The sequence below is a fragment of the Wyeomyia smithii genome, chromosome 2 (genome assembly GCF_029784165.1).
Source record: "Wyeomyia smithii strain HCP4-BCI-WySm-NY-G18 chromosome 2, ASM2978416v1, whole genome shotgun sequence".
NCBI lineage: Eukaryota > Metazoa > Arthropoda > Insecta > Diptera > Culicidae > Wyeomyia > Wyeomyia smithii.
This window is the reverse complement of record NC_073695.1, coordinates 235637178-235659738: the sequence shown is the minus strand read 5'-3', so window position 1 is coordinate 235659738 and position 22561 is coordinate 235637178. Positions and strand designations below refer to the sequence as shown.

At 43.7% G+C, this 22561-nt stretch overlaps 1 protein-coding gene across 38 annotated transcripts in view; it reads right to left on the bottom strand.

Moving 5' to 3' along the window:
* LOC129721659 (ryanodine receptor) overlaps positions 1 to 22561 on the bottom strand; it is a 93724-nt gene that overhangs the window by 12071 nt on the left and 59092 nt on the right. For 17 of the 38 annotated variants that reach the window (XM_055674462.1, XM_055674466.1, XM_055674456.1 and 14 more), the window contains 12 exons: positions 12917 to 13675; positions 12123 to 12854; positions 11929 to 12066; positions 11427 to 11636; positions 11071 to 11364; positions 8439 to 11019; positions 8244 to 8381; positions 7766 to 8058; positions 7038 to 7705; positions 5798 to 6978; positions 5503 to 5739; positions 5191 to 5303 (listed from right to left, as the gene is read on the bottom strand). In XM_055674462.1, the coding sequence (XP_055530437.1) occupies positions 5191 to 5303; positions 5503 to 5739; positions 5798 to 6978; positions 7038 to 7705; positions 7766 to 8058; positions 8244 to 8381; positions 8439 to 11019; positions 11071 to 11364; positions 11427 to 11636; positions 11929 to 12066; positions 12123 to 12854; positions 12917 to 13675 (7344 nt within the window). Of the gene's footprint in view, positions 1 to 5190; positions 5304 to 5502; positions 5740 to 5797; positions 6979 to 7037; positions 7706 to 7765; positions 8059 to 8243; positions 11020 to 11070; positions 11365 to 11426; positions 11637 to 11928; positions 12067 to 12122; positions 12855 to 12916; positions 13676 to 22561 lie in introns of all 38 variants that reach the window. The other 21 variants (XM_055674478.1, XM_055674483.1, XM_055674482.1 and 18 more) reach the window with 7 other exon arrangements.

The window sequence follows — 22561 nt, the reverse complement described above, 5'->3', positions numbered from 1 at the left end:
TTCCCTGTGCCAATAGACCTATTTACGTACGGATGTGTTAGTGCCACTCATGGAGGAAAATATTTACAATTCGCTGTTTTGTTTGCTGTTTTGTTATGTATTTAGCAGCTGGACAAATAATCAATTGAACACTTATTATAAGTTCTAAACTTGTTTCTGGATAAATTTTTCATTCGTGATCATGAATCGAGAGAAGCTGCTAAACATAATCGACCAAAAATGTTAAAAAATGATAAAAAGCCGAAGCAACGAGCTGCGATGATTTACCGTTTGGAGGAAACAAAAGCCACTCTACACGGGTTTACACATTCACTAGTGTGCGTAGGTGAAAAGTTACTTATCTCTATATCGCTAATTATATTTCTCTGGAGAGTACTTGCAGAGGGTCGTTTTGTCAAGAGAAGGGAGTGTTATCGAAACCTCGTTCCATCTGCCAACACCACGTTACAATAACAACTGTAGAGTTTTTACCCTTATGTTGTAAAAAAAACAATTTAGCGTTTTAATAGCGTAAATTTTACCGAATCTAACAGTTCGCTAACCAATTCCGAAATTAGCAAATTAGTTTGCATGGGATCGTAAACCTAATCTGTGAATAAAGAAGGGTTGGGCTTCTTAGAGGTTTTCCAGGTTCATTTTTCTTTGTTTTATTGAAATGGAATCACATTAACGAAAAGGTAAACAGCTAAAATGCCCATATCAGGGACGGATCCCATACAACGTAATCTGCCAAACAGTTGGACGATAAAATCACTGTGTGGTTTGAGAAATCTTCAGAACAACTTTATTTAGTTAGCTGAGATCATGAACTCAGTTAAAAATCTAGCGAATGAATAATCAGCGAAGATTATATACAACAAAAATCTCGACAGATAATGATGAATACATATCAAAAAACCGAGAGCTTTAGACACGTTTAAACTGAAATATTTTCTATGCTTTACACATAAATATAGAAACTGTTTATCTAATTTTGGAAGATATATATCAGTTGCTTGAATACAAAAGTTAAGTATTCACTATAAAAAAAAATTGCATAAATATTTGCAATTCAACGGAATTAATTTTTGTACTGCAAGCTAACTGGTAATCAAGTTCTTAACAGATTTCGTATATGGAAAACTATGTGTGAGAAACTTGTTTTTTCTGGTATAGTTGAAAAGTTCATGCAATGATATCCGTAGTGATTAGACTTGAAGACTTTGGTTGCAAAAACATTGAAATATTGAATAAAAGGTTGTTCAATGTTTTCAATTATTATCAATCATAAAACGTTTTAAACTTTATTTGGTTTTTGAAGTAGAATACTTCTCTCAGGAAGTTCGGCTACATAGGGATGTGAAATGAAAATCTAAAACCGAAAAACGTGAAAAATATGTCCAATTTCAAATGCTAATAAATCGGTTGGTATTCGATGGATTTCCCTCGTTCTTGCAGCAATAGATTGGAAAATCTTCTAAGATTCTTCTCAAAATAAGATAATTGTAATTTTATTATTCACACTATTGTACTATTGAAAATAGTCAAGCCTTGTCAAAACGAAAAATTCGACCTCTGATTGGTCGTTATATGCTTGCTTCCCAAGCACGGTCGACAGGATTATATACCTTGCAATTGAAAACATGCTATTTGGCCTATATAAGAGCCTGTTTCAGCCGGAGCCGCTCATAATAGTTCTAGACAGCGACAACAGCAGTCGTCCTTCCTTAGCAGCAGCACTAGCCCTGTGGTTGGTCACCACGTCTCAGGAGCAGCGCGGTTTTTCTCAGCGTGTGTCGCCAGACAGCCATTATTCCCCCGTGTTGGGGCAGCATGAAGATTGCCATCAGGAAATCCAATTTTGGAAATCAAAATGCCTTTTTGAAGGCAAATAAACAAGTCATTGAAAGTTAATAATTTTTGTCAACGCAAGCAAGTATTTTGTGTTGCATCCTAGCAATTTAAATTTGTCGCACCCGTCTAATTTACTGAATGTGAAATAGCTTCCACAGTGCATGTTGTCCGTGTATCTAAATTCCTCCAATGTTAGGGCAGCTCAAAGGTTGTAATTAGCAACCGATTTTGAACGCGCTTTTTTCAAGGCAAATAAAAAAATAATTGAAGGTTAATAATTTTCTGGCATCAACACAAGCAGACATTCTGTGCGGGATGCAATCAAATTCTGTTGTAGTTGCCCAATTTTTACTTTATTTAGTAATCCCCCCACTGTAGGGGCAGCGCAAAGGGGTTGCGATCAGCATGACCAACTTTGAATAACAAACGGTTAACGTTTATTCACTAAAAATTCATCCAATGCAAAACAGGTTTTTGTCTGAGTACAATAATTTGCACAAAAAGACATTAACAATTTTACCGCATTATTAGACGCGTTTCTCCAGTCATGCCTCGTGAACGTGAAGGTTCCCTATCACAGACATAGATTTCGTGCTCCAGCACGTTACAACACGTGGAAATTGTCTTTTAACTAGTCCTGCCCATAATTCAAAAATTGGCTAATATGCCATTTTTACCAAAATCGAGAAAACAGTTTCTCGTGATGGTACACACCCTAAACAAGGTCCCTACGGAAGCCGATTGTCAAAAAATGCATTTGGGAAGGCAGCAAACGTGAAACAATTTTGGCTAATATCCAGAATAATTGAGAATTTGGCTAATATCCAATATCCAATTTGAACCTGTGGCATGTTCACGAACCAGTTTATTATTACTGAACTGTGTTTCTTCTAACTTTCGAAAGTGTGTTGTAGCTTGGTGGTTATTGGCGACAGGTGAGCGATCGTAAGGCCATTGCATCAAATTTGACTTTTTCACGAAGAATATTTAATGCTACAAGAATTTATTTGTGGTACTGCGAAACCCAATGATCAAAACGTGTGACTGTTTCCTTCTGTCATAAACCTTTACATTTAAAAAATGATATTTAGCTCTTTGATTAGGAGTATTATTAATTAAGATAAGATTCAGATTTCATTTTGGATTTGATGAGAAAAAATAGGAAAGTGGATTGTGAGATTACCATGAATAATAATGTTTTCGTTATATTATTATATTGCCGCACGTAACAATTGTCTCGTCGTCCTTTTCATCCTCACTTGTGCTTCCGTGTTGTTTTATTGAATTTAAAACCATTTGCATCACCAACGAGTACGATATAATTCACATCGTATGGATATTTGCCGAATTGCACACCGTTTTGTCAACTGACCTTTCGTTTATAATTGAAAAAAAAAAAACGGCTACTGTGTTAAAAATACGTGGCGGATGGAATTTTTCTACAGATTTCTCTGTTTCAACTCAACGGCAAGGGTCCAGCATATATGAAGGGTGACATACTCAATAAAAAAGTTGTCATGAGCAGTCAAAATATGTTGTACCGATAAAAAACTTTCAAAGGCGTTTTTCTCGATTTGTTGCCTACGGCATATTAGCCAATTTTTGAATTATAGGCAGTAGTGCAACATTTCTTGGAAGTGTTTTATTATTCTCGGGTAAGAGACTTTATTGCATTTATTGAGAAATCCATCGGAAGTGTATTCAGTGCTATGTCTAAATATATGAACGCCAAATACAAGCGTGATGCTCGGAAACGCGCGAAGGACCAGCATGGGGGAAGTGCATCGAAGAAACCAAGTACCAGTACGGAGGTCAATTTAAAAGTAGCCAGAGGTAACACGTGTCCAACCTCTGGTTGGGACGCTGGAGAAGGGCCTTCTACTAGAGGTAGGAGAAATCGAACCATTTTTAGGACAACCAAACAAATGAATTGAAGATTTAATATTTTCTTGTTCTGAGCTTTAACCAAAAGTTAATTATCTTAATTTGAATTCACATGTACATATACTCTGACTGTTAAAACTTGTTTGCGCCGCAAAGAGTTTGTACTTTTCCTGTTCAGTGAGGTCGTATTTATATGTGCAAACTGAAATTGAGTAGTACTTCAACTTCGTTTGCACAGAATTTTCAATACTGCCAATGAGCGGTCAACATTTATTTACTAGGAAAAATGACTGACACGCAAGCAGCCGGGTTATCTTTCTTGTAAAAGTATTCTACTTCAACCTTGCGGTCGTGGCTTTGCACACAACCTTCCTGTGATTTTTTGTCTCTGTTTGCTAATTGTAGTACCTACTGTTCTCAAAGTTCCCAGTTAGGGTCATTAGTTTGCACAAGAATTCCACTTGATTATCTGTGGCGACCATAGTTCAGTGTGTGTCATGCAATTTTGCTTGAAGTAGTATTGTTACGTAGTAAGTGCGTGGTGGTTATGGGTTGCTGTTTTTTTTTGTTGCTGTTATTAATGCCAAGTGCCGTCAATTTTATGTGTAACAAAAATTTTAGCAATTCAGTCCGTTTAGTTTCAGGCATGTTGCGTACCATAGAATGAGCAGCTGTTTGTCACCAACGTTGTGAAGGGCGAAGCCCGACTGTTACACGTTTTGGGGACGGCGCAAAAACTACCGGAATTTACGAAGAAACTACAGTTTTTTCGGGTAAAGTGCGTAGTTAGAAACCATACAATAATCTGTTAGAGAGGAGTATTCGACAGACTTTCAATGTAGCGTGCAGTCAGAGAGTATGCCATTCTAGAGAAATTTGTTTTTCCTATTTTCTCGGTAATGCTAGTACTAGGTATAACCATTCGCAATAGAACAAGAAGAACAAGAGTGCTATTAGAAGTGATATTTTGACGATAGTTATAGTTAAAGTAATAATTTGGAAACTCTACTCTACAATTCTTTCAGTTTTTGGGAAATATATTTCTAGAATGTTAAGTGCCGAGAAGAATGAATACATGGGGAAGATAAATTTTGGAAAGGTACTGTGCGGATTATTTTGTTATTGTTAGTAGGTAGATTTTTATCAGGAAATAGGATGAATGATTTTTTTGTGTTTGGGAACAAAGTTTCAACAACTAGAGAAACGGGGATGTTTTGAGCTCAATCTGCAGATTCTTGCATTTGCTTTGGTTTCAGTCAGTGTTAGTTTTGGAAACGAAGTGTGAGAGAAACAAAACTAATCGATTTTTATGCATTAATGGAAATCCGAAAAGATTAAAGTTTGCAAACAATTCTCGTTTGGCATTGCAACAATTATTACGGCATCAGTGAATGAAAAAAAACAGAACTCACATAAAAATAAAAACAAAGAGAATTAAAGAATCGTTCGAACAACAAATTATAAACTATAAACCTTGGCAGTGAGTGTAAGGAGACTTGTCTGAAACAAGCAATAACCGCTCGTTTTCTCTGTATCGAGACACAACTTCTATAAACATTTTTACTTTGTTGTTGTGGGTGGTCAATCTAGATGTACATCGAAAATAATGTGTATTTTAGAAAATTGTGATTTGCGGGGATTTTTCAATTCAAAAAAGGAATCTTTTATTCGTGGAATGGTGATGTCTATGGATTTGATAATATCAGACTCCGTTATGACGTCGTGGATGACTCGTTAGCGAAAGAGTATGTGAACGAGACAAATTGGACCATTCAGATTGCTTACCATGTGTAATCCGTACAAAACTTTGGCCATCGCGACGATTCGTTCGACGGTGTCTTCGATCTTGTTTCCAGGTTTTTTATCGGTTTTATCCAGCGCGTCCTGTACGACAACGTCTTCCTTCTTGCCCAGTTTGGAGTACAGGTAGTGCTGCCAGGACATTTCATCGGCAGGATCCAGTTTGTCGGGAAGTGTCAGCTGAGTGTGTGCGAACTCAACCACCTCATATTCGGGCATTTTCTGAATCGAAAGACACAGTTTTAGTTGTTTCTCATGGCCGGTAAAAAATCTATCTTACCTTGAGATAACGATCCTTGCAGTGTTGCACCAATTCCTGCTCCTTGCCAGCGAACAGATTCAAACCAACCGGAAGCAGACGTTTCAAACATGCAACCATCAAACTGGACTGAATTTCCTTGTCCTTGTCGCGTTTCTTGTCCCGCGATCGCTTCTTCTTTTTCACTTTTCCACCAGCAGCCGGCATTTCTCCGGATACGGCAGCTGTACGACGCGTGGTCGTAGGCATAATCAGGGTCATGTTATCGATCTCGTTAGCCGAGATGAAGTTCTGCTCTTCCTTCAGGAAGTACTGGCTCTTGGACCATACATTGAAAATTTCCGCTACGTAGTTGTAGAGCTCTTCGGCTTCGGAGATGTTGTCCTTCAGCCAGTGATTCCTCTGTAGATCAACGTACTTGATCAGTAGCGGATAGAAGGAGTAGATGTCACGAACAAGCAGCTGCCAGTCCTCCTGAATTTGGGCTTCTATCTGGGAGGTGTCATCGGTGGACGACTTCAGGAAACCTCGTAAGCTTTCTTCCTTGTGGAACATGCTATCCACGCGTTTCTTGGCTCGTTCCGTTAGCGGTAAGAACACTTCCTTGAGCAGCTCTTCAGAGCTGTTGATAATGATCTGTTGGGTGAAGCTCGCGATTCTGGTCATCCACGGAGCGTTTTCGTTGGCAATGTTCTTTCTGATCATCTTCAACACATTCTTGAGCAGAAGGTTCATATGATCGGCAGTGACCATGGTTACGTGATTACCGGACTGAGGGCTTACGTTATCGGGACCTTGATTCCACCAGAAGGGTAGATAGGAGCAGAGGAGCGGAAGGATCACATCGATAATGTGTTGTGCTTCCTGATAGGTTTTCTCCGATTCTACAAAGTGATCGACCTCGGCTAGAATCGTTTCCAGCGTTGGCATCGAGCTTTCCATTTTGGTCATAATATCTTGCGCTTCGAGGGAAGTGTCCGCAATGCGATTAAGTAGCGAGAATGGATTGTGCTTGTTGGCGTACGGCTCGAGGAAAGCTACCGGGAAGCAGGAGCTGAACGCACCCAAACAGGAGCCTAGGGCCGGCTTATGGCGTTCAATTTCGGTCTTGAGATATTTACGATCGCGTGTTAGAGTGGCATCAGTACCGAGGGTGTATAACGATGAGAGAATCTTGTAGGAAGCGACCTGTATTTCATCAACTGTAAGATCCGAAGTCATTGGTATAGAGAAGCGCTTTAGCAAAAATTGAAATACTTACGTAACAAATCGCTTCCGTAATCACAGGCCGCCAAATGATCGAAGAGCGAGGTCAGCACCGGTAGAATAACTTGATTGACGTAAGCCAGTGAAGTGGATGTTTTCAGATGAGTACCACGTAGTCTGTCGTATTTGCCTTCCTGCAGATTAATGATGGTTTGGGCTAAATCATCGCACGTATTGTTGAAAAATGTCAGCATCGATGTCCGGATGAACTCCGGGCAGACTCTGACGAGTGACTTTGCGTCGATACTTTTCACAAGTACTTGTAGACAACGCACGGTTATTCTCACATCAGCACCAAATGCTGCCATTCGGTAGCGCAGGAGACTCGCTAGCTTGCAGAACAGGGCGGCTACCATTTCCTTCTCCTTGAGCGATGCCGCACCGATGTTGTTGGTGGCCGTTGCAATCGCTATGAAGTAGTTGCGATTCGTAGAGTAGTACTTTTCGATCAGCGGTAGAACCACCTTGGAGAAGAACTTAATGTCGCGTGAACAGGTCTTGAACGACGACCGACGGCTAAATGTGGTCGAGGGTTTCAATAGTTTCATATTGATGGTGGCACGATCAATATAGGAAATCAATTTCTCCAGAAGTGAGTATGCGAAGCGAGCTTCGATGGCGGCTGCAGTAATTCCGGGTTCGTCTGTTTGTCCTCTGGATGGTCTGAAAGCAGAAAGTTGTCGAACTATCGTTGTTGCTAAACTTCAAAAATGCGTCACTTACTTGTGCAATTTCAATCCTTGGTATTGGAGGTACTTCAGGAACTCCTGCGATCGTTCGCGATCCTTACGTTTCTCCTTGTCCGTGAGTAAATCGTAAGGCACCAGCTGGGAGTGGACTCCGCCACCGCATTGATGCAACTCTTCGAACTTCTTCTTCGCCCAAATGTCGTGGGAGTTCTCTGCCAGGCGTTCGGCCATATTCTGCATCTCTCTGCTCAGTGTCAAGTTGGTCATATCAACCGGATGCGGGTTGTAGTTAAATGGTGAACCTGAGTCGGCCTGCGTATATGATTCCTTTGGGTGTTAGGTTCCGACATTCAACGAACACAAACAAGTATACAAACGGGAGCGGATTTCCGGAGTCACGATGTGTGTGGTGGCGAATTGTTTATGGGTGGTTAATAAATTTTCGGTGGAATTTTGATGCGTTAGTTTTAAAACGTTTTTTTGGAATTTTTGGAATCAATGGGAATACTTACGAGATTTGCTTTCGACTGTCTACGCATAGAGCCCCGGTTTGATAGTGGAACGTCTCCTTCCGAATGTTCTATGTTCCAGTTGAGAGCGATCAGGGCCTTCAAACTCTCTCGGACCGGATCCTTGTAGCGTTCTTTTTCCTGAAAAATTAAGTGTTGTCCAGTAAATCGGTGAAAGTATTTTTCTGAGACACTCACGTATTCACTTAAAGTATTGTATGGCTTCAGCCTTGGGTGTGTTTTGTTGGTATCAGACCACTGATCGCCGTAGGTCCAACCGTTTTCGAGCTTCTTACTGGCCCATGCGTCATGATAGTGTTCACTGAACTTTTGGATTATTTGATTAAGGTCGTTCGTGAGCTGTACCACATTGGTGTCGATCGGTTGAGGGTTGTAATGCGGTTGATCGGGACTGCTGGTTGGTTTTCCGTACAGGTCATCGTCCGAATTTTTCGATAGACTGTAGTCGGGTGGAAGTGCGCATCCAATAGCGATTAGACAGGGAAGTGCCTTACCAAAAAGCTCCGGATCGTAATCCATATTGCTGAGAGAGTCGAAGATGTTTGAAAACAGCAGCATAGTGAGGCGTTTCTCCTCATCCGAGGACGCACCAAATTGTGAAGCTTGTCCACTTCCAGTTGTTCCGTAGTATTTGGCACATCGGTCGTAGTGTAAGGTTAGGAGACGCAGCGCTACTGTAGTATACTCCGACAGCTTGGAGACGTCGACAGTTAGTTTTCTCAATAGCTTCAACAACATAGCGGGGTGCATTGCAGAGGTCAATGCGACCAAGAAATCAGAAACCGCTTCACGTTGACCTTTGGTAAGCATGCGATTCTTAGACATTCGGTACACGGTGTGAAGGGTTGCGTCCAGCAAGCTTGCATAGTTTTCTGCTTCATTATAGAATTTAGAGTGCTTAATCAGCAGTGGCAGTATAGAGTTTCCTATGTAACGGTTCATGGACAGGGCCATGTCACTTTCCGATCCATCGCTGCGATCCAACATAGTTGCCGCACGCAAGTCCGGTAGGAAAGAGTCCTCTAGCAGTCGGAAGAATAGCTCCTGCGTCTCAATTCCGTAGACTCGCTCCAAAAACAGAACAACACTCTGCTTATGGCCTGGAACTAAACCGGAAGGCATATCGGACTTAGGACGCTCTTCACCAGCTGCTGGATTTGTGAGAGTAAATTTCAGGCTCAATACACCCTGAAGATCCTCAAGTGGCACTAACGATCGTAGAATAGCGCGAGCTCTCAGTGACTCATTTTTACCCTGCTCAATGACGGCAGCATCCGGTGCACAACGACCCAGCAAATCCACCAAGGTACAATAGAAGCTCAGGATTGCTGCTCCGGTATCGATGTAATCCTCGTCATCATCTCCTTCGGGTAAGGGATGTGAAAAGTTCAATCCACTAATAATACCTTCAGCATCCTCTCCCAGCTTACTACGTTCGGCAATTCGTTCGGACATCTTGTTGGCATCGATGATAGCTTTAAGCAAACCTTCACCCTCTCCACGAAGAGCAGGACCCAAACACTCCGGTCGACGGATAAGCAGACGAATCACCAAATTTGCATTCTCCTCGACGCTTTCACCGTTAACCCATACACAGAACCGGAGGAAATCCAGATACCGTTCACCCTCCACCGGGTCCCAACCCAAATCCGGGTATCCACGTTCGATCAGCTCCGAATTGCTTTGCAGACCACAACGCGACAAGTAAACGGCAATTTTTTCCAAGTAATGCTCACGAAGGGCCAGAGCCAGTTCGGTATTCTCCATCAAACTGGAATAAGCGACATCGAGCGGAGTAGAACCGCGAAGACTTGGACGGGAGAGTAGAATATTAGAGTTTTCAAGCAGGAAATCGAAATGATCAAACATCGCACGTTGATTTTGGCGTCCAGTACGGCAGAAGTAACAGAGAAACCGACAACAAGCGACCACCATCTGATGGGAGGTGTCCTTTTCTTTCGGTGCAGCTTCTTCACCTTCGGCGGGTTGCGAAGGAGCGTCACTTTGAGCCTGCGCACGACGACCCAGCGTGTTCATCATGACGGCCATGACGTTTTCGTGCACTCGTAGAATTCGAATCAGATCCGGATGCTGGAAGAAGGTGTGATTGTTGACCAGTTTCCACAGACGTTTGCGCATCAGTTCTTCCTCTTCTTGGCTCATCTGTACTGGCAGCAGAGCACGAATTTGACTCAATCCTATCCACATATTTGCCACATCTTTTGTCGTTTTTGAGTTGATGACATATGTTTTGTTAAGCGCTTTGATCAGCTCACCGATTGTGTCGTACTGTCTGACCAGCAAACCAAACATTTCACGTACTAGCTTGGGGTTCTCAATCTGGGACTCTTCGGACCAGGAAACAAGCTGCTTGATCAGCACCTTTCTGAACACTTCCTCGGGCGTCTTCTTTTCCACTTCTTCCGGTTCCTTGGGGTCCATCTCCAACTCTTTAACCGCATTGAAGAAATTGGACATCTTCTTGAAGACACCTGGCTTCACATTATCGCCTGCTTCGGCCGATTCTTCTTCCGGTTCTTGGAGGGCATTCAGAGAGACCTTACTCATCAACCCATCATGGAACTCAGACAACCGATCCCGCAGATCGGGTCCACAAGAACAGTTCTCCAGATCCTCGCCTTCTAGATTCTTGAAGCACAGTATGGCGTTCATTTGCTCTCGTGGCGGACAACGGAACTCGCGCGTCTTCTTAGCAGCTACTGCACTCGGTAGATCCGATTGCTTGATCTCGATGTATCTACAAATAAACACTCTAACTATTTCGTCTCTAATTTTTCAAAATACCTACCTTCTAAGCTGATCCTGTTGAAGATCGCACACGTAGTCGTGAGCAAACGCTATGATGCTTTCCACTCTATGCCTCAGTTGAACATCGTACAGATGATGCAGTAGGTAGCACATTTGCAGCTTCGCTCCTTCTGCCATTTTCATGGTCAGTAAACCCTTACGGTGTTCATCCTTACCTTCTTTCTGGAACGTGGGATCCCAAGTTTCCGGATCGATCATAATCAACAGTTTTCCGACATCTTCATTAGTTATTACGCCAACCAACAGCAACCGGTCGATTAGCTTGATCAATGGCCTGTCGAGATGTGAGACATTAACAAACCAACATACGAGCGCTTAACGTCCGTGGAAACTTACAGAAAGAGATTCTCGTTAGAACCTCCAATCGGATCCCGGTTGTGAACTTGATTGATTTCGACTGCCTCTTGCAGGGCAGCCATAACGAACTGTCGCACCACTTCGAGTGGAAATCTTGGCGAGTAAAGCGTATCAATGGCCGGTATTGGTTCACTGGAAGAATCTGGTGCTACTATTGCCTGCATATTTGATTGTGGGGGTGTGGATGATCTGGAGGGGAGAAAATGGCATGCCAAAATGTAGACAGGAGGAGGGTAAACATAAAATTTGACCAAACATAACGTAAGCGAGTTGCTCGTATCTTGCCGCACACTAGAGAAGAAGCGAAGTGCCAGCTACGGTGGCGATTAGTGGCTGCTCTCTGATTAGCTCTGCGGTGCACTATACGATGGAAAGCGGTGCCAAAGAAAAACACCTCCTACTCACACGTTTCATAACTTAAGAGTTAGCTAAGATGGGTTAGGATCGAACACGGTCGTTATTCTGGGGTTAAAGTACTTACGCGATTTCCGTCATATTCATTTCAGGTTTTACCGATAGCGTTTGGAGGGAGCGAAGGGAGTGACACATTTCGGCATCCTCGTAGAGTTCCTTGAGCTCCGCTCCCAGCGGTATGATGAACTCATTTTTGCACACCTCCCTGTGAAAATGCTGGAGTTAATGGAGAAGTTAAAGCAAATTTCGTGTTCACATTACATTGTGGTGGCATGAGACTCCAGATGTAGAGAAATCAACAGATCGTAGAATCCTAGACGCAGCGGTCCACTCATGTATTCGGACTGGATAGCGTACAGCAGTTGTTTCTGATCGACGTGGGAGCAAAGCGCGTGCGCTGCTCGATAGTTGGACTGATAGCAAAGTGCCGAGTAGAGAGTGAGGGTGTGCGAGTGGAAGGACAGAAGCCTATCCATTTCGATTAGCTCGAGAATGTCCATGCATCGATCCTCTTCCGGGATATGGAGAGCAAGCATCGATACTGGATCTTCACAAAGCATTGACCAACCACGAATGTCGGACAGTTTCAAGGCGTGCACTTGCAATGCAGTGTTCGGTACACGAGCCCATTGGTGCGGTTTCAGACATTGGATCTTCAACCTAGGTGGGAATTGTGGATTGATATGTTTGTCACTGGTTGGAAGAACTGCCGCAGACAGCGGCAAAGTTGTTGGCGTACGACCCAGCTCGATTTGCAGAATCTCCTTGCTTGTTGCCTCAACAAAGATGGCGGGGAACAGTTTGGTGTCCGGTTCCATCAGGAACACATGTGACGTTTCTTTTCCCTCACAGGTGAACCGAATGGTTCCGGTGGCCGTATCTACAAAGCATCCAACGAACATTCCTTGCGATGCACCCTTTCCAGAGGCATCTTGGGTAACTTCGTTGAACAATTCGTCAGCACGGACCATGTAACAGGACTGCCGGTTGACGCTGAAATATGCAAAAAGTGCGTTATTGAATAAGTTCAGTATGATTAGCAAACACGATCTTACACTTCGATTGTTTTTTCGTGTTCATCTTCGACGTAGATAGCAGCGTGACGTACTTTATCCTGGTTGAAATCCTTGCTGTGAACGTGGTACTGGGTGGTAACCCAGCCCACATAGACATGCGTAGGATCCTGTCCGGGAAAGATGCGAACTCCGTAGAAGTATTCGTTGATCAGCTTAAGACAATCGGCATCGTAGACCTCGTTGCCGAATGACTCTACCGGTGCACCACCCAGTGATTTGCGGTCCGGAGTCATTGGCGGTTGTCCACGAATATCGACATTCGACGCTCTTGTGGTTGGACTACGCGCAATCGTTCGCTGTTGCATCGTTCCTCGACGAGGCTCGGGTTCTGGAGTACGTTGATCCTTAAGTTTATCCTTGCTTTGGTCACGCTTCTTTCCAAACAATCGGAACGGACTGCGAGCTCGTTTCTTCCTGTCGTCGCCTTCCAGCTCGTTATCCGAGTAGGCGTTCTCACCATCGGACATGTGCATTTCACCGTTGATTTCGATTCCTGGAGGGCTGAGAGCGTCCGGCCGTCTGGTGACACGTGACGGACGTTGGGGCCCGTTTCGCATACCCTCGTCCGCCTCCGCTGCATCATCCGAGTAGTTGCGGTGCAAACCTTTGATGTCGTTCATGGTGAAGCCACTCTTCATGATGTGATCGAAGTGAGCCGATGTCTGGTGCTCGGCTTCCGCTAGCAGGCGGTGCTGACGAATGCGGATCTCTTCCCAGCGGCGCATCTTCTCTTGTTCGCTGAAAATGGGATTGAAGTTTTATGGGTTAGAATTATACTGAAGTTTGCTTAGTTGTCTGTTCAGAAAATCAAATGAGCTGTTATAATTTTAATTTTACTCTCATGAGTAGTATGGAATGTTTAGGAAGACAATTCAGGTGACGATTTTTTATATTAAGTTCCGCGTGATTTGAGTTGCAGGCGAAAACTGATATGGCCGTCACCCAATTTTTAAGTTTATATTTCGAGCTTTTTGAAGAAGAAGGCACTGCCAAGCAGGCCTTGAGAGGTTGATAAGAGCTCGTGGAGAAGACGTGAAACTACTAGGATTATTTTTTCAATAAACTGTTCCATGTTAACGTTTGTCTTAACCCTCTAGTGCTCAATGCCGCCATTTGGCGGGCTACAGTCAAACCTCTAAAAAGCTACAATAAATAACGAAGTCCGTCTAGAAATAAACTTGAGCACTAGAGGGTTGATTCGTATTTGTACATCCAAGTCGAAGTCAGAAGAGGTTTTGGGCTATCCAAAGGAACGCAACCCGCAACTGACGGAACCAAATTTAGAAAATTAGCGTTTCCGGGTCGAATGTGAATGTGGTTGAAGTTTCTTCTGTGCTAGCAGAACCAGCTTTGGTGGCATGCGTTGCGCTCACCAAGCGAAATCAAACCGAATGAAAGGCCAAGTCAATTTTCATTGGATTCGTAGCGGATGAAATCTATGAACTTTTGTCGGCCAATCCCTGGCCAATGCAGAGAAATATAATCGCAGGGAATTGTAATCCGCGTTAGAAAACGTGAAAAATATACTTTGCTGTGAAAACGTGTTTTATTCGTATTCGGTTTATTCGCGTTGAAAAAGGTTTCGAAGGCTGTTCGCACCTACGGGAACTCTCGTATGTAATTGTCAAAATGTGCGTGATGACAAAAGCAAAAATATTTCCTTCTTTCTTTTTCGCACGCAGAAACCAAACAAATATCAGCAACACCGTCAACGCCAATTGTTGTACAAAAGAAAGAGAAAAAATATGACAGGTCGACACGGGACCTTCTTTGTTCACTAGTAAAGAGTATGTGGTTATAGATGGGCGAAAAGTTAATCAGCGCACCGATACTGGAAATTTACCCACACTCCTCCTCGCTGATTACTCTTCTTCTCTCTTCTGACGTAGCCCAAGCATTTGCCTGAAATGCTGCATCTTCACTGATCCTAGTGGCTTGGTAAAAATATCAGCCACCATATTTTCCGTCGAGCAATAGCACAGTTGAATCGTCTTACTAGAAACTAGGCTCTTGGCATGATGGTATTTCGTATCGATATGCTTACTTCTTTTATTCTGCCTCTCAAGCGACACAAAATCGATACAGCTACGATTGTCTTCATTGACCACTGTAGGAGATTGTTGTTTGTGTCCCAACTCCAATAATAGTCTTCGCATCCAAACCGCTTCCTGTGCAGCTTCCGAGAGAGCTACATACTCAGCTTCCATGGTAGATGTTGTTACACATCCCTGTTTGCGGCTTGCCCAACTTACGCTTGCTTTACCAATCTGATACACAAAGCCGCTGGTGGACTTCCTATCGGTTGTGTCCCCAGCCCAGTCCGCATCACTGTACCCGATCAGTTCCAAGTTCTTCGTTGCATCACTGTTAAATTTCAGCTGGCAATCCTGCGTAGCCATCAAATAACGTACTACTCGCTTTAGTTCCACCCAGTCTCGCTGCATTGGTTGTTTAGTTTTTCTGCTGAGGATTGACACGGATGCTGCTATGTCTGGTCTTGAGTTAGTCGCTACGTACAACAGCGCACCAACCAGACTATGATACTGAACGTTATCTGCCAGTGCTTCTCCTTCTTGCTGTCTGAAATATCCGGGGTCTAGCGGATATCTAGATGTTTTCGCACCGATAAGCCCAAACCGATCCGCAATCTCTCGTATAAAACTGTTGATTGATTGCGTAGAACCCATCCGAATCTTTTGTCACTTCGATGCGAAGAAAATGGCTCACCTCACCGAGAGATGAAATGTCAAAACTCTGTTGTAGTTGCCTCTCCAGTCGCTTAATTTGGTCTTCATCCTTACAAACAACAATCATGTCGTCCACGTAAATTAATAGATAGATCCACACGCCATCAGCTAGTTGCTTGGTAAACAAACAAGCGTCTGACTCCGATTGACGAAAACCGAGGCCGATCAACACTTCCTTAACGGTTGAGTTCCAGACTCTTGCGGCTTGCTTGAGTCCGTAGAGGCTTCTGTTCAATTTGCACACTAGTTCTTCTTTGCCCGTTACCGAATAACCCGGAGGTTGACGCATGAAAATTTCTTCTTGCAACACTCCGTTTAAGTACGCGTTTTTAACGTCAACATGCCGCACTTTAAGGCCTTGGTGTCCTGCAACAGTTAACAATACCCTGAATGTCTGTTGCAGTGCTACCGGTGCATGCACTTCACTGAAGTCTTCACCAAATCGTTGCGCATAACCTTGAGCAACCATGCATGCCTTAAAACGAATTGTTTGCCCCGTTGGATCCTTCTTTTCTTTATATACCCACTTCGATCCAATCACGTGACGACCGGGTGGTAATGGAACGAGAGTCCACGTGCCATTCGATATTAACGACTGGTATTCTTCGTTCATTGCCTTTACCCACTCTTCTTTATTCACGCTTTTCATTGCATCCTTAAAATTCTTTGGTTCACACTCCTGAATCTTCACAACACCTACCACGTAATCATCAAACCGTTTCGGTATAGCTCCGGCATTCGCCCGTTGTGATCTTCTCCCTTGCAATTCATCACTAGCACTACCAGCCTCGTTATATGTGTCATCAATATCATGGTATTCTTCATCTGACGAATTCATGTCCGAGGAAGAGTCACTCACTAAATCATGATTATCGCCATTTTCTCCACATTGCACATCACCAATTTCCCGATTCTTCATTGAATCTCCATCACTCACTTCAGCTTTCTGCCTTGATCTATTGCTTGGCTCCTCCTGCACCTTCACGCCGAGCTCGAGAAACCTCGCATCACGACTTATGGTAATTTTTCCCGTACGCTTGTTGAGAAATCTGTACGCTTTCGATCCACAAGCATACCCTACGAAGGTCAACTTTTCGGCTCTGCTCTGCAACTTGCTACGTTTAACATCAGGCACATAAACGTACGCCTCACACCCGAAAACCTTTAGCTCACTCAAGTTAGGCTTCTCTCCACACCATAACTCCATTGGCGTTTTCTGTACAACCCGCGAAGGCAAGCGATTTTGAATGTAAGCTGCCGCCGCAATTGCTTCACCCCAGTACTGCTTTCCCAGTCCTGCATCCAGCAGCATACATACTGCCATTTCCTGCAAGTATCTATTCCGACGTTCAGCGACGCCATTCTGCTGCGGGGAATAGCCAGCAGTCAGCTGCATTTGAATACCCTCTTCGCGATAAAATTGTTTTAGCTCCTTGTTAACAAATTCTGCACCACGATCAGAACGAATTATTCGTGGTTTCTGCTGGAATTTATTTTCAACAAACCTGACAAAGCTTTTAATACATTCCTTTGCTTCCGCCTTATCTTTCAACAAATACAAAACAAGATAGCGACTGAAATCATCTATGAGCACCATAAAATACTTGTTTCCCCCAGGTGTAACGTTACTCATTGGCCCGCAGAGGTCTGTATGAATGAGCTCTAGTGGTTGACTAGCTCTATGTTCTGCTTGCTGTGGGAACGGCAAGCGCGCCATCTTCCCTTCCAAGCAATGTTCACACACGACTTTCATATCGCAGTTCACTAATTTCATACCTGTAGCTGAGTTTTCCTTCTGTATTCGGTCTATAATCGTTGGATCCCGATGACCGAATCGTCTATGCCACGTATGCTGGCAATGCATAGTGTGACTACCACCTGCAGCTACTGCAACATGCTCCGAATTTTTCAACACATATAATCCACCATTACGTTCACCTACAGCGACAATTTTGTCGGACTCATCATGGATCTCAACGCAATTTTGCTTAAATATAACATTAAAGCCTTTATCGGCAATTTTACTCACCGACAGGAGTCCACTATCGAGTTCCGGTACGTACAGGACATTATCGAGACGGATATTCACCTGCTTTCCCGAACCATTGAAACCTGACACGGTACCAGCGCCATGCCCACCGGATTTAGTACACTTCCCGTTCGCCAACATAACCTGCACACTCGACGAATCGTCCAGTGCGAATCGTCGCAGCTAGTCATGTGGCACGAAGCACCACTATCCACCGTCCAGAAATGATTTTGCTTCACTGCCGAACGAATAACATGAGTCTCCTCCTGCGCGAAAAAACTCACGGCTTCCGTGTTCGAGTTAGCCTGTTTCGCTTTCACTGGCTGATTATTGCTCCGACCCGAGCCGCCTGCGTTGTTTCCAGAAGGCCCTGGTACCGGTTGCTTATCTTTTGCCGCTTGCCACTTCCGACAATTCTTCTTGAAATGACCGGGCTTTTTGCAAAAGAAGCAAACAATGTCTCTGTTTACCTTTTGCGTTTTCAGTACCTGTTCGCCAACAACTTGTTTCCCTTCTCTTTGCAATCGCTTCTGATACTGATCCACCAGCTTTGACCGGACAAATTCCAACTTTATTTCTTCATCGGGTCGTGCCTCTAACGCCGATGCAAAACTATGGTACGAATCGGGCGTACTGCGCAACATCATCGCAATTTTTAATTTTTCATCCAGATTCAGTCCGCAATTCTGAAGCCGCTCAAACATTGAATCCATCTCAAGCAAGTGTTTTTCGACGTCACCGCCCTCCGGAAGCTTGGTGTCACACAGCCGGTTCAATAGTGACAACTGTGAAGTTGTCGACGACTTCTCATGGTATGCTTTCAAAGCATTCCATACCGCAACAGCACTAGCACAATCTTTTATTATGGTGTACTGAGTCTGCTCAAGACACAAGCCGATCGTAGCGCGAGCTTTTCTATCAGCTTTTTGCCATACCGATGTCTCCGGTTCCGGTTTTGGTTGTGCAACGACATGCCAAAGGTCCTCGGTCTCGCACAAGAAACATTTCCATTTGAAATTTCCATGTAGCGTAGTTCGTGTTGTTAAGTTTAACTAACGAAAACTTTCCTAGGTCCGCCATTTTGCCACCACACAACACGCACGAACCGAACAAAACACCTAACGCCGTCGACCGAAAAAACTTTTCCGAATTTCGCGACAAAAACGCTACAATTCTCACGGTCTGATACTGGGACCAAAACCTGTCGGCCAATCCCTGGCCAATGCAGAGAAATATAATCGCAGGGAATTGTAACTCGCGTTAGAAAACGTGAAAAATATAAACTTTGCTGTGAAAACGTGTTTTATTCGTATTGTTGTACAAAAAAAAGAGAAAAAATATGACAGGTCGACACGGGACCTTCTTTGTTCACTAGTAAAGGTATGTGGTTATAGATGGGCGAAAAGTTCATCAGCGCACCGATACTGGAAATTTACCAACAACTTTTTTGGCAGACGCAAACGGCAGCTGAAATGTGATTGCTAAGGAAGCAGATGGCACTGTTACGGGAGATGAAAGGAATCTGGGAAGGATGGTCAAGCTGCAAGTTTGTTGTCTGAAGAGAGAAAAAGGCGTTCGTCGGAGGTAGGAAAAGCAGCAGAAGAAACCGGTAAGGTGCCATCGCTGTGGCAAGGTCGGGCACATACAGAAAAACTGTCGTTCGAAAAAACCCGAAGGAAATGATAACGCGGTAGTCGATGAGAAGACAGTCGCACTCGCTGTAAAAGGTGACCAGATAAAATCTGAAACCGGGAAGATCTAGTTTTGCCTAGACTCAGGATGCAGTGATTATCACGATTCAAATCGTCTGCGGTCCATGCGGAAGCTGGATGATCCTTTTATCATTCATGTGGCCAAGAATATGAATGTTTCTCTTTCGCAGAGTAAATTGAAGAGGCATACCAAGTTCCTTAGGTGATCCCCATCTTTCAGTATCCAGAGGAAAACGTATCGAACAACTCTGATGATGAGCTGCCACCTAAAGTCCTTATTGAAGAATCCGATGATAAAGTTTCTCACGAAGACCGGAGGAAGAACCTTGAAAGAAACAAACCCTCGTGCGCTCCCTTCGCAACCAATAAGTGAAGATTTCCCGCAGTCAACGCAAGGCGCAGTAAATGGGAACGCAGACTCGCAGGTAAGCTGCTTGATTCCCTAACCGAATTTAGAGCAACCTCTGCTGCCGGAATATTTGATTCTACAGATTAATCAACACCCCGTGAAAGGGTTCCTCCAGAAACCTGGTATCGATTATCACAAAACGTATACACTAGTGGCCAAGCTGACGACGATTCGAACCGTTCTAGCAGTCGCGATGAGAAGAGCACTAGTCTTACACCAGATGGATATAAATACGGCCTTTTTGCATGGTGAACTCGAAGAGACAATTTCCATGGCTGTACCTGGTGGTTTTGAAGGGGATCCCGATACAGTTTGCCAGTTACAGAAGTCTTTATATGGTCTCAAGCAGGTTCCCAAATGTTAGAACGTGAAGCTGAATCTGTCGAATTGCTTATGCACCCAGATCGACAACAGAGACAACGATGATGTCCTTGAGACGGTAGAAGAAGTGAAGGAAAAGCTGTCCTAGTTGTTCAACATGACGAGTTGCGGCGAGCTACGATACTTCCTTGGCATGAAAATTGAGTACGACAAGAAATGGTGGTGGTGGAACAAGAAATGGATTGGTGGTGGACGATCTTCTCAAAAGCTTAGAGAAGCAAAAGGTTTCGAAGTTGTGGGCTTTGCAGATGACATAGTCATCTTGGTAAGAGGAAAGTTCGACAACATAGTTTCGGAAAGAATGCAGGAGGCTTTGGAGTATACCCAGTCTTGGTGAATAAAGGAGGGTCTCAGCATTAATCCGACAAAAGCTGTAATCGTACCTTTCACTAGAAAGAAAAAATTCAATCTGAAAACTCTCAAGCTTGGAGGAGTAGAAATTCCATTCAGTGAACAGGTTTAATACTTAGGAGTTATCCTTGATGCCAAGCTAAACTGGAATGCACATCTTGACTATGCAATCAACAAGGCGGTCAGTGCATTATGGTTGTGCTCCAAAACCGTTGGGAGAAAGTGGGGCTTGAGACCGAAAATGGTGATGTGTATATTCACATCTATTATACGTCCAAAACTGACCTACGCTGCGTTAGTGTGGTGGCCAAAAACCGAGGAGTCCACCGCTAGAACAAAGCTAGATAAAGTTCAACGACTTGCGTGCATTGCTATAACAGGAGCAATGAAAAGCACCCCGTCAAAAGCTCTTGATGCAATTCTTCATCTGCTGCCGTTGTACGAATACGTGCAACTAGAAACAGAAAAGAGTGCCTTGAGGCTAAAAAGAACAAAAACTATCTTGTCAGGTGATCTTGTGGGTCACCTGACTATACTGGACTTTTTCAAAAGAGGGCCAGTGATGAGTATGAATGGAGACTGGATGGCACTTCAGGATAACCATGATATTCCCTACAAGGTATGCGAAACGTTGCGTACAGACTGGGAAGTCGGAGTTCCTGATGTCCGTCTCGGTTCAACGATATTTTTCACAGATGGTTCAAAAAAAGGGACCAAAACTGGTGCAGGAATCTGCGGCCCTGGAATTAATATTTCAGTGGCAATGGGACACTGGCCAACAGTGTTTCAAGCAGAGATTTTTGCAATCCTTGAATGTGCGAATGTGCGTCTGACTAGGAAATACAAACATGCAAATAATTGTATTTTCTCTGACAGTCAAGCAGCACTGAAAGCACTTGATGCTTATAAATGTACATCCAAGATTGTCTGGGAATGTATTCTCACATTGCGACAGCTATGTCAAACAAACTCAGTAAATTTGTATTGGGTTCCAGGACATTGTGGCATTGGTGGAAATGAAAAGGCAGACGAACTTGCAAAACAAGGATCTAACTCACAGTTTATCGGCCCAGAACCTTTCTGCGGTATATCAAACTGTGCAGTGAAAATGGAGCTTAAACGCTGGGAGGAACAAAAGGTGATAACCAATTGGTTGGATGTCAAAAAGTGTTCCCAATCTAAAAGCTTTATCACACCAAACGAGAATCATTCGAAAAAGCTCCTGGAGCTCGGCCTAGTAACGGGGCACTGTCCGAGTAGATATGATTTAAAGAACATTGGCCGGGTTCAGGATGATATCTGTCGCTTTTGTAATATGGAAAGCGAGACATCGGAACATCTGCTGTGCAGTTGTGGTGCATTATTTAAACGCAGATCAAGGTTTCTTGGCAGTGGCTGTTTACAGCCCAAAGAGAATTGGTATTTGAATCTAGGGAAGGTGATTGGCTTCATAAACCATATTTCACCTGACTGGGAGCGTGTCGGTGCAGGTACCTGATCACTCAACAATAGTGGTCATTGTATTTTGCAAGGGGACACGTATAGCAATTGACTGGGATATATTACAAAAGTTCACATCAATAAACAACGTAATTCTAATTCCCTAAAAAAAAAAAAAAAAAAACCGCAGGCTCTGGAAGTACTTTGATGACAACTTGTTCTGCGGCAGCAAATTTCGAATTAGGTGGGGAATCCAATCTCTGAACTTTCTGCCGAAAACCAATTCACTTGGAGAGCGCCCGGTTGCTGGATGACGCACAAGGGAGTACCTACACGTAGCTGGCCTCCTGCAAGTCCTTCTCTCAATCGGTTCCATTAAGCTCTGCAATCTTCAGTGTCTGCAAAATGGAGCGGTTTTGACGCTCGACTTCTCCGTTGCTTTGAGGCCAGTACGGAGCGGCCAGTAGTGTGCCGCAACTCAACTCCATACTTGACACAGAATGCTTCCACGTTTTTACTTGAGAAGTTCCATGCATCCGACTGCAATATCAAGAT